This window comes from Orbicella franksi, chromosome 8, assembly GCF_964199315.1.
Source record: "Orbicella franksi chromosome 8, jaOrbFran1.1, whole genome shotgun sequence".
NCBI classification, from domain to species: Eukaryota; Metazoa; Cnidaria; class Anthozoa; order Scleractinia; family Merulinidae; genus Orbicella; species Orbicella franksi.
In genome coordinates, this window is record NC_138152.1 from 3,043,758 (window position 1) to 3,055,852 (window position 12,095).

The 12,095-nt window shown below is 41.6% G+C and overlaps 2 protein-coding genes and 1 non-coding gene across 6 annotated transcripts in view; all 3 read left to right on the forward strand.

Annotated features, from left to right (window-relative positions):
• LOC145495971 (uncharacterized) overlaps positions 1-10,837 on the forward strand; it is a 53,159-nt gene extending 42,322 nt beyond the window's left edge. For 3 of the 4 annotated variants that reach the window (XM_081475566.1, XM_081475564.1, XM_081475567.1), the window contains 17 exons: positions 493-891; positions 1,289-1,480; positions 1,788-2,990; positions 3,614-4,078; positions 4,177-4,992; positions 5,398-5,502; positions 5,796-5,918; positions 6,025-6,153; positions 6,505-6,627; positions 7,116-7,238; positions 7,600-7,659; positions 8,023-8,301; positions 8,603-8,725; positions 9,170-9,292; positions 9,706-9,828; positions 9,976-10,139; positions 10,541-10,837. In XM_081475566.1, coding sequence (XP_081331692.1) covers positions 493-891; positions 1,289-1,480; positions 1,788-2,990; positions 3,614-4,078; positions 4,177-4,992; positions 5,398-5,502; positions 5,796-5,918; positions 6,025-6,153; positions 6,505-6,627; positions 7,116-7,238; positions 7,600-7,659; positions 8,023-8,301; positions 8,603-8,725; positions 9,170-9,292; positions 9,706-9,828; positions 9,976-10,139; positions 10,541-10,576 — 4,586 coding nt within the window. In that variant the 3' untranslated portion in view covers positions 10,577-10,837. The remainder of the gene's footprint in view (positions 1-492; positions 892-1,288; positions 1,481-1,787; positions 2,991-3,613; positions 4,079-4,176; positions 4,993-5,397; positions 5,503-5,795; positions 5,919-6,024; positions 6,154-6,504; positions 6,628-7,115; positions 7,239-7,599; positions 7,660-8,022; positions 8,302-8,602; positions 8,726-9,169; positions 9,293-9,705; positions 9,829-9,975; positions 10,140-10,540) is intronic. The other variant, XM_081475565.1, reaches the window with a different exon arrangement.
• LOC145494095 (uromodulin-like) overlaps positions 1-12,095 on the forward strand; it is a 262,517-nt gene that overhangs the window by 106,489 nt on the left and 143,933 nt on the right. The window lies entirely within an intron of this gene.
• Trnas-uga (transfer RNA serine (anticodon UGA)) lies at positions 5,091-5,159 on the forward strand. The gene has a single exon. It is a non-coding gene; the product is annotated as a tRNA-Ser (tRNA).

Consider the following 12,095-nt stretch of genomic DNA (forward strand, 5'->3'; position numbering starts at 1 on the left):
GTTTAACCAAGCAAGATCAAGCAGATTTTTATATGTGGGTTACTGTTAAATTCTGAATTCTTGTTATAGAGGAAACACTATAACCAGTTGTGTTAGGCTTATCATGATACAGTTGTGAGTAAATACTGTATATTTAAGGGCCAATCCTAACTTTCTGTAAAATCCGGTAATCAACGAATATATCTCCTTCATAGGAATTAAGAACCTAATAAGAACCTACTTGGCCTAAATTGCCAATAACGTCCCTCGAAATGCTAGAACCTATTTTGCCCGACTTCAAAAAGTAGTACTTACACGCGGGTTCTAACTGTATTAGCAAAATATCGTAATGAGAGGCAAACAAACCTGTCACAAACAGGAACTGAATTATGGTCCTCTAGCAAGAGGAGAAATTTTATCAGAAGATACAAGAGACGACTTCCTCAAAGGTGTCTCTCTCTGGGGATATCGTTATATATACTAACCATATTTACGTCTCTCTTCTCCCCGCAGAACTGAAAAAGTTGGAAACTCGACCAACAACGCGTCCAACAACAAAACAACCAACTGCACAGCCGCCACCAACCATCATAACACCAAGTGAGATGTTCCTTCCTTACCAGAAAATCTCAACACCACCCACCTACGCCTCGCCGATCACAAAACGTTTCTGCGCTCAAGGAATGTTCTTCTACGACGTGAAACTTCGGGATGGCTGGAATGCAGGCATGCTTCTGCAAGCGACGCACGTTGATAGCATGACAGAATGTATTCAGTTATGTTGTGACGAGCCTGCCTGTGATTTTGTTATGCTGAAGGAAAGAAAGTGTAACACAGTGCGGTGCAAAGGAGGCGACACATGTACTGTGGAGGAAGGAGGCAATTACCAGATCTCGTTTGTCAGTAGACAAGGTGAGACCTGGTTTCATTTTCCTATGTACATCTTTGTAATATAAAAAGAATTTTAATCCATGATTATGATACACATGGTCCATTACCACACAGAGTGAATGGAATTTTTCCCTAAACACCCTTGAGAGTGAAAACGGAATAAACAAATTCCTAATAAAATGGCTATCAACTCTAGGACTTTGATGCAAACGGGCTTTGAAATTTAGTTCGGCAACTCAATTAGTTTAAAAAAAAAACTTTCCATAATGACCAACATTGCTAGGTTTTTTTTTGAAATTACTAAATTTGACTTTGCACGATACTTAAGTCTATCTAAAATGTCCTATACAGTGTAAATAAAGGAATTGAATTTAACTTAATCTATGGTAGTACAAACTCGAAATGCTTCATCTTTCAGATATGGTCGAGGATGAAACTATATCTAGACCGACCCCCACGCCTCTTCCCCTCAGTCCTTTGGGTGGCAACATTGATGGCCTGCCGGCGAACCACCTCCGCTATCTCTCGTTATACCTTGGATTTGATCACGTGATCGGCTCTGTGGCGGTGGATGGATCTGGGCTTAACAACGATGCGAGATTAACGAAAGGTAATGTAACATCAGAACCGTTGTTTTAAAGAAGAAGTTAAAAAAATATACAAAACAAATTGGTGCGAGCTAGAGGGGATGGTGTGAGGAACTCCTTTAGTTCTCAGAGAGGAATGATTATCCCTTTTCGCCGTCATTGAATTCGTACTTTGTACGATCCAGTCTACGATTAATGTGTCCATCGGCACATTTGAGGCAAACATTGTGGTATCAGAATTTTCTCCATATGTTACACTCAAGACGAATCTACACGGAATTTTTGTACCCAGTTGGAATCTGTCAAACCGTCTTTATCGTTCCCTTGCAGGCACTGAAGTAACACGGCTTGGTAAGCGAGGATTCGACATTAGATTGAATGGAGGAGACGTGCTACTTGACGGCGAACACTTCCGAGAAAAGCCACGCGAGGCCGTCAGCATTGCGCTATGGGTTAAACTCTGGAGGACTGGTGGAGTGCATTCCATGTTTGACACAATCGGTGGACACTCGATTCACAGCAAAGGACAGTACCACTTTGAAGTGTACAATGGGCGGCTTAGATGGTTCCATCGAAACGAATACGCTAAAGAAGTCTTCAACGTCAGGACCTCGCCAGTTCTGCAGCCCAACCTTTGGTACCACGTGGTTGGTACGTACGATTCGCGCATGCACATGGCCAGAGTGTTTGTGAATGGTGACTTGGTTGGGGAGGGTCATGGTAGCGGTATGCTATCCCTAGACTGGGAGGCAAAGACAGGATTTGGCTCTCATTCCGGACGCAGGATTTTACTCGGCTATCTTGACGAGATTTACATATTTAGACGCGCCCTTCTGGAGAAGGAGATCGACAGATATCTGGAGAATCCGAATAGAGACTCTCTACTTCAACCAGATTCAGATGGTACCTACACCGAAAGTTACACCGAAGATCCTTCAGAGGACGATAGCTTCTCAGATATCAACACCGACACAGTTTGGTTTTCCCGACCGACGAACCGCATAACCAACTATCCCCTCCCACGCGTTTCGAACAACACCACGACCTACATGGATCAAGAGCAGAAGCCGACTGCTGTTGTGAGTGCCGAGAGAGCGAAACCAACACATGGGCAAACTACACAAACACCAACAGTTAAATCACCGAAAACAACAGAAACAACAACACAGTCTACAATTTCACCCACCACTCTAAGAGTCACAACGACGATTAAAACAACGGCCATGCCATCCAAGGTAACCAGCACAGCAAAAGAAAACTTCAAATCAATTTGCAGACTAGGTAACGTATATAGAAACAGGGATCTGGTTGGAGGATTAGGTGCAGGAAACTTCACTGATAAAGGAACGGTCGATACCATTGAGCAGTGTATGAAGATTTGCTGTGGAGTGCCGGATTGCTCCGTGGCTTACATGGTGGAAACTAATTGCTTTGCCATAACTTGCAAGGAAAAGGAACAGTGTAAGACATTCATAAAGGACCCATCGGAAAACAGTCCGGTTATAGGATTTGTCGATCGAAACGGACCAGAAGGTAAGCTTTCTTATACTTGGTTACTTAGCATGAAAACTCTTTATAGATGCACAGATCCTCTCATGAGGTTCTTACTGTAGAACGAAAGAATTGCTATCCTCAGAGGACTTATAATTGTTTCTTCAAACACGCCAATTTAAGATGCAATGTCCCTAGACACCTAAATTCTCATGAAACGTTTATAGCCTTAACAATTGATCGAGTCGAGTCAGTTCCGGGTCGATTAATATAATTAGATTTACTGGAGACAGGTAAATATAGATGAGTGGTGAAAAATGTAGTTTGCATATTCTAGAGCCACATGGCCTTGAGAGTTTTAAAAGATGTATGGCCGCATGTTAAATGCTGCCCTTAGCTATCCAGCTAGGATTGCGTTTGCAAAAGCTCATTTCCCCGAGACTTTGAAACTGTATGATTTGCAACGGTTGACTTTAACTCTACGGTTACCACGTTGGCGAGTATGGTTTCAGAGGCCCATGCAGTAATTTTTGCGGCAATTGTTTGGGGAGGCTTATGTAAATGTAAGCGGCTTAATTGAGAGGCGAGGCAGTTACATAATTAGATTGTGAAAAGAAGCGAATATCTGTTGGTGTTTACTCGATATTTGTACCTTCTCTTTCCAGAATCAACTCCACGCCCTTCTGCGGCAGAGGAAACACAAGAACTACCAAATCTTTCGGAGAACAACGTCCACGTTGAACCAGATGCAGATTCTAAAACCTTTTACACCTCGGAAGACGACAAGGAGTCTGCAAACAACTTGATTGACCTTCTGTCCCCAAAGAATCCCACTTCAAGTATAACTTCTGAGCCTGCGGTATCACGCTGTACCCACAGCAGACTATATCATCACGTGACTTTGATAGGTGGTTTACGCGCGGGAAACTTCACACGGCTGGCAGAGCATGTAGACATGGACGAGTGCGCCCGGAAGTGCTGTGCCCAGCGGTCATGTAACTTGGCGATCCTTATGAGAGACACATGTTTTGGGTTGCATTGCTCTAGTTCAGAGCTTTGCAGTACCAGGCCTGCTCGTTTAAGAGGTTTCTCTCTCAAGATAATGTATATTTACAGGGAAGACTCAAAAGGTAGGTTTCCGCCCTAAGTGTCCTTTTTTTTATGTGTAAGCAGCTCTCAGACTACAACAACATTTATTTATTTTTTTGTTTTCGCTTTCCCTCTAAAGCTCAAGCAAAGGCTACCGCCAAAACGACAGAACCCTCGCTAGGAGACCTTCTTGGTGAAGTCAAACCTACTCAGTCCCCAACAACTGCGCCGTCTTTGAACACCATGCTGGGATTCCCTCGCATGGGCACCAGTCATGTGATAACGCCTAAGCCTCCGACCGGGTGTTCTCAAGGACTGACAGTCAACAATGTTATTTTGAACGGCGGGATGGGAGCTGGCGAGGTCGCTCAGTTTTCAGACGTGAGTGATTTACAGCTTTGTATCGAGAAGTGTTGCGTGAGTTCGAAGTGCCACTTGGCTTATGTCATACACGAGGTCTGTTACACTGTGAACTGCTTCAGTAGGGACCTCTGTCGAACAAGACCTATTGAGAACACTGCTGTACACTCGGTTATCTCATACGTCAAGAGAACCGGCTTGGCAATGTTCAGCAGCGCCGAGGAAGCAAGCGTTCAAAATCTTCGAAACGCTGATATGCAGCCAACAAAGAATCCAATTAGTGCTGCCTTCACCACCAAACAGCCAGGCAACAACACCATCTGCCAGAAGGACAGAACGTTTTACAACGTACAGCTGAAGGGAGGAGAGAGCACTGGCGTATTTACCGAGAGAGGCCTGGTATCAGACATCAGTCAGTGTGAAGGAATATGCTGCGGGGACCCGTCATGTGACCTGGCTTACACGGAAGGTCAGCGGTGCTATACAGTGAAATGCTACAACCAAGAGGCTTGTCAACTCATAGAGGCCAGTCCCCTCGCTGTTAAGACTGCCATGGCGTACGTTATCAGGTTGACGAACAAATATGTTATTCAAGGTTGGTTGATATCGTTGCTTACTGTCTTGTTCTAAGTTTACATTCTGCAGGAGCAGTAACTCTGCAAGAAATTAAAGACGGAATGACTTCAGGAGACAGCGTGGCCGAGTGTTTAGGGCGTCGGACTTGAAATCCGGAGGTCGCGGGTTCAAGTCCCGCTGTAACCACTAAGCTGGAGTTGTTTCTTGGTAGACCCTAGTTTAACTCATCGGTCATGCTTGTAAATAGCCAACTGGTCTGCCTCCCGCCAGTTAGGATTTTCCAGCCTATTATGTTTAGTTGATACATTTGTTTCTTTCAGTGTAAGTGGCATGCCTGTGAACTAGCTAGGTGTAGCTAAGCGCATTGACCGCTATAAACAACAATATTTTTTACGGCTTCGTTGCTTTTGTTTTTACTGCTCAGTGCCTCCACGAACAACTGACTCGATGACAAGGAGACTAGAAACTACAAAGCTGGTGATGTCGACAACTAATAAACCAATAATACATGGTGACCATAGCAAAGATGGTAAGAAAAAAAGTCACGGTTATTCCTTTCCCTTTAAATATTGAAAAGAGCTTTGCTTTTGTTTTCTCCTCAAACCAACATTTGCCTGCATTATAACTGTACGTTCAGGGTCACGTTCTCCATGCTATTATGTCACACTCTCATCAATTTCCTTCGATTACCAAAGCCTCGATGACAGATTAGAGCGAGGTTAGGGCGAAATTTAAGTGAAGTGCATCTTCCAAACAAAATACCGCTGCCCGACAAGGAATATAGCCTATTCTCCTTATTTCTGTTTGTTTTACTCCTACAAGAAATTTCCAATGATGCTAATGAACGCGACAGCCATCAGAAAGAAGATAATGGACACGATGACTTACGACCCTATCATGTTCTTAAACATAATTTGCACAAGCATCACCATCACCTTAACAAAGGTAAGACTGATATTCAAACTTCAAAGCAGTTCATAATTCAACTTAACATTATCGATCCCTAGCGCTACGATGGTTTTAATTCTTTGTTTTATTTCTGAATTATCAGTTGAAGGTATGCAGTGTCCTGCCAGACGATATGGCTGTCAACACTACTGTGTTCATCTGCCTGATGGAGGCCATCGCTGCATGTGTCACCATGGTTACAGTTTGGCGCCAAATGGAAGATATTGTGAAGGTATGTACTAAATTTTCCTGTTCAACGTAAGCAAGTGTTTTTAAACCTACTATAGCACTAAAAGAAATTTGGATTTAACTCTTTAAGCTTTCATTTTCTGATCCTTTCATGACAATACTGAGAAGGCTAGCTGTAAGCGCAAAACAAATCGATTTAACAAATAATTGTGTGCTACGTTCTCTGCAGGACGAAAACGGAGATTTAAAACGTAATAACGAAAGGGTGTTTGAAGAAAATACTAGACGTCTCTGCAGGCAGGCTATTTAACGCAAGATCCCACGTTCAAAACTGAGAATCACAATTATTTTATTGACGTAACTTATTATTCACGCCTTCCTCTTCGTTGCTTAGACGTTGACGAATGTACTGACGACAGGCATGGCTGTGAACATGACTGCATTAATAATGACGGTAGCTACCGGTGTGAGTGCCGCAGTGGATTTATGCTGAGCAAAGACCGTAGACACTGCGACGGTAAATAGAACCGACAACGACTTTAATGCTTTTCTCTTGACTATCATGAGAAGTTTTTTAGCTTGGTTTTAACTTGGTTTCGAGTGGTCTTTTTTGGGTACCAAAAAGTCCTTTTTGCGTTGCGTCTGCCCGGCCTGGGAAAACCTTCTACATGAAAACTTCCTTTCATTTACAAGCAAACCAAACTTATTTTTACTCGAAACGATCGGCACAGTACTAGTGCTGCGTTTTTGAATCAGAATCAAAGGTAACTCTGCTTGTAAGACAACCATTTGGACTAAACATCTATTAAGAACGGGACACCGTCATGACCTGTTAACTTGTTCGTTCAATGCTGGGCGTCTATTGTTTTGATAATATTATTTTGATTGTGATCGTGATTTCAATCGCTTTTTCTTTATTTTAGTCGTTGAGAAACTCACCACAGCCCATATTTAAGTCATTGAAATTTATTCGTGGTCTTGTTTTTTGTCTATTTATTTGTTTAGATCTTGACGAGTGCACCATGGATGTTCACAGCTGTTCTCACATGTGCCATAACGCTCCTGGCAGCTACACATGTTCATGTAAAGAAGGTTATCAACTCCAGGCTGATAAGCTACATTGTATAGGTAAGAAGACAGATCAGTGAAGTGAGTCTCACTCATCTGGTCTATAACTGGCGCCAAACCATCTTGGCTTTCTCGTGGTGACTACCCTTTTTTCCCTTTCGTAACTTTCTCAACAAGATATCAAAGGGAAAATAAAACTCTTAGGTGCACTGCATTGAACATTTCTTTTCTATAAATTTTGAGATCACACATACCATTAGTTACTCAGTTTAGCCGCCAATAACTGTAGTTTTCATAAATTTATAGATTTACTCGGTTGTAATTGTCATGTACTTGTTTCTGTGTGCGTGTATTTATTTATTTATTTGTTTGTTTATTTATTTATTTATTTATTTATTTTATTTTATTTTATTTTTTTCAGTCATCACAGAGGTGGGATCTAAGAAGGATCAAGATCATCCGTCTGTAGCCGGATTAGAAAGTAAGTGTGTTCACGGCTGAGATCATTGTCCAGTTTCTCTTTATAGTATCAATACATTGTCAAACAAAAAGGTTAGGATAATGATATAAACTATCAGCCATGGAATAGTGTTGATCAGTGGCCTGTCTGAAACATCGAGTTTGAGGAAGTGGGCAGATTTAGCAGGGTAGTGTACAAATATATGATTGAAACAAAGCTACGTGCAAACCAGTCAGTAACGGAAAATGATGTCTTAGACTTTGGAATTGCAACGAACGACATCGATCACTGCTCCATTATAAGTCACCATTAATCAGTAGAAATTGGATTTTTCTTAAGAGATCATTACAACTGAATCGGTTTTTCTAATTTTCAATCCACTAGTTCCTACAACAATAACCCAAGCCCCTAAAGATGTAACGGTAACGCAGGGTGAATCCGGGATCTTTCATTGCAAGGCGAGAGGTCATCCAGCACCTCATATCGCTTGGGCAGCAGGGCCAAACGGTGACCAACCCATCCCCTCTGAGGAGAGGTTCAAGATCTTACCTAGTGGCTCCTTGGTAATTGGTCACGTGAATTTTACAGATCAAGGCATGTATCGTTGCGTTGCGTCGAATCCTGCGGGCAGTGCTACGGCAGCAGCAACTCTTAGTGTGACAGGTAAGGAACCGGTAAAACTGGTTACGAAAATCTGGTGCGAACCAGACAAGCTCCTTTAAGAGGGTACCTTTAGTACTTGTTGGTTTTAGCATTTTTCTTGCATTAGCGGAGCGAAATCTGATACAATATCAAATGGTTTGAAAAAGTACCGAGGCTCTCAAAATATCCTTTAAGGAAGCCATCGAGAAAATCTGAAAGATACACAATTAAAAAAAAAAATGTAACACCTAAAATGTCGACTCCATTAGCCATAAACCACATTTAACGAGGTGTATTTGTTTAAATTCTCTCTTTCGTTTAGATCTTGACGAGTGCAGTGTCCGCAGTCATGATTGTCAGCAGGTGTGTGTCAATACTGAGGGAAGCTTCAGATGTGAGTGCCATTCTGGATTCATGTTAAACAGAGACAGGAAGAGCTGTCAAGGTAATATAACGTTACAATTTTTGAATGTTTGCACTTTTCGACTGTTTGCGAGTAACACAGTAGCTTGATCGTGGAGGCGCAGAGGCCTCGCGGTTAGTGAGCTCGCCTCCGGTCTTAGCCGGGGACATTTTGTTGTGTTCTTGGGCATCTCTCCACCCATGTGTTCAAACGGGTACCGGCGAATTTAATGCTGGGGGTAACCCTGCGATGGACTAACATCCCATCCATTGGGGAGTAGAAATACTCCTAGTCGCTTCATACTACAGAACCCGGGATAAGCTCCAGCCAGATGGGCCACTTGGCTCGTATGTAGACTTTACCCATCTTTTTACCTTACAGTAGCTTGATGTCTAGTGCGTTATAGTACGCATCGAACGGGTCGACTTCAAGCCCATCACTAACTCTCTTCACTCATTTGATTATTTTCATCCGTTGTGTTTTCAGATGTAGATGAGTGCACAGTCGGTAGCCATTTTTGTGATGATATTTGTCATAACACGCTGGGTAGCTTCACCTGTCACTGCAAATCAGGATACAGACTAATGGCTGACCTCAAAACATGTCTAGGTAATGAAACCAGTTTATTTTCTACGCCGTCGATAATTATAATTCAGTTCTGTACTTGGGTTAGGGTTCGGATTTGGCTGTCTAGAATTTATTTTATATGAAAGAAAGAAGGACAACAAAGTGGGGAAAATTATTAGTGAGCGTTCTCCACCTTTGTCCTTGTTCGACCACTTTTAGCTATATGAAAAATTAAAGATAATAACATTTAACAAAATAAAATTTTAAACTTTGTTGAACTATACTAAATCCTTGGCGATGTTTGCTGTTCTTAACTCTCTACTGTCTCAGACTAGCCTTGTTTTTTTAGGGTTAAATATGCCGGACTGTACAACCAACCTTAAATTTTGTGCTCTCTAAATACCGGAAATCAGTGAACCTTATCTTTTAATGGATTATTTGTCCCTATTGTTCAGATGTCGACGAGTGCACAGAGCCTGGCCATGGCTGTTCGCAGCTGTGTAATAATACGATGGGAGGTTACAATTGTTACTGCCTGAGGGGCTACTGGCTGAAAAAAGACAACAAAACATGCGCGGGTAAGTTCGGCAAACTTTCGTACAGTTTCTTTTCCGGCAGTTTGTACGTGAATTTCCTTCGAATACAATGATCATGAATTTGTAATGTTCACAAGAAAACAAAAGTGTTTATGCCATTAGCTAAAAATAAATATTCCTTTCTTTCAGATCATCACGTCATGTTGGACAGCTCCAAACCGACCACGCTCTCAGCTGGCATGGGAGCGTTCGTGGCGATTGCGTCTGTCAGCGTGTTGATCGTTATCGGTACTGTGGTATGCGTAATTCGTTACAGAAGGAGAGCACGGTTAAGAGACAGTGACATGCTAGAGGTAAATGAAAATCACCTTTAAGCGTATTTAAGCTATAAAAGAATAATTTGCTTGAAACATTTTTCATATGCAATCTTGTCGTCCGGCAGCTACTCGCAAAAGATAAAAATAAATTTTGGCAACTTTCAAGATAAGTTTTTCTTGGTTTTCTAAACGTTTTTAGCCAACCAAAAAGCAACAGCTGCACGTGCAATTCATCGACTTGTCACTATCATTAATGTCTCTGTTAACTTTGATTGGTGGAGTAATGGAAAGCCAACATAAAGATCTCATAGACCTTATAGCGTAGTTTATTGTACTATTTTTATGAGCCCAGTTCACGGAGAGAAGCAGATTTAAACGAATTCATGGCTAGAACTTGTAGCGTGAGTTAAACAAGTTTTGTTTTGGTTTTTTGATAGGGGGAAAAGAAATCCTTGTTCTCTTGGATGGAGTGACATGTTCTGGTCTTTTTAAGACTTGTTGTGACGTGTTTGTTTTATTTTTTTTATCATGTTATTGCTGATGAAATAACCGAATGAAATTGAATGGAAAGCTGAACTTCTCGGTGAAGAAAATTTATTTTTGTAACAGAGTTTTGTATTTATTTTTTTTAACTAGGTTAAAAACTGTTTTTTAATAAAATTATATTTCAAACAACAGAGGTTTTTACTTTTACTTAGTTTGACACCTGTTTTCTTTTCTTTGTTTTGTTTTGTTTTGTTTTTTTGTTTCATTTCTGCCAAGTCCTTGTGATACGCTTAAGTGGTGCTTGCTACACCAGGTTGGGGGCGGGGGGGGGGAGGGTAGGGGTGCCTAAAGCTTCTTACCACCACAAGCATACATACTGTACCTTTCGGCCATTTTTTCCTCACGGTTTTCTTTCGCGTCAAGCACGACGGAATAAGCGAAAGAGGGACTACTCGTAGTCTCCATACTTTCCCATAGTTTTGCGTTGCTTGTCTGCAAGGACTAGTCAACAAGTGATGGTTGTGGCGAAATCTTAAACTAAATTTATATCAATACTCAGCGACTGAAAGCAGCACTTCCCAGTAAATAAAACGCAGAAAGGAGGTTACTGGTATTTTCCAAACTCGCTGCGCTGATTGATATCATGTTTCGGTGTCTTTGGAGATCGGCCAAGAGAATAATATCGACGGGGTGCAAAGGTCAGCTTACAGACGTGTCTGTTTTTCCTAGAAAGCTTCAACCCTATTCAGAGAAGTTTGTGTTATTTTGGTCGCAATCAGGTGGCAAAAACGTAACAACCAGCTGAGTTTTTTACCTTCAAGCAAACTCACACACGTATGAAACGAAAAAAAAATAGTTTTCAATAGACCCTCAATAGAGTGTGGTGTATCGTATTTCCTCGAAAAAGCGCCCACGCTCTAATAAGCGCCCCCCTCCCCTCCCCCCTCAATTTATTAAATAGAAGAGACACAGAGAAAACCTCTTTCTATTGCTGGTTTTCAGTGTCACGCAATTCAAAATAGATCAAAATAAAAATCAAAACCGGTCGATAGATAAAGTCCAGATCTGGTAAATGAAAGAAGGTAAATATGCAAAGACTCTCGCCAAAATTCTGGTCACAGCAATTTTTCTTATGCGAGATATGCGGAGAAATTTTTATCCAAATTTATAGAGATTTGTATGGAGACGCCATGCTAGTGCCCATACGTATGGGCACCAACATGGCGGTCGGAAACCAACAGAAACATCTGTCACTGAGTTTTGCTACAAAAGCGTGAATTTATCCCTTGAGGAACTCTAAAAACATTAAAATAATACTTTTTTCTAAGGCATGAAGTGTTCAGATAGCCAAGTTCCCCGAAATAAGTCACTTTTTTAACCATCATGACAGCTCTCTAGGCCGTCATGTAAATGCCGCGTCACGCAAAAGCTCAGAAATTCAAGCGTAGTATATCACAAAACCAAGAACCTATTCGGGGCGAAAGTTTGTATGAATACTAGTTTTCA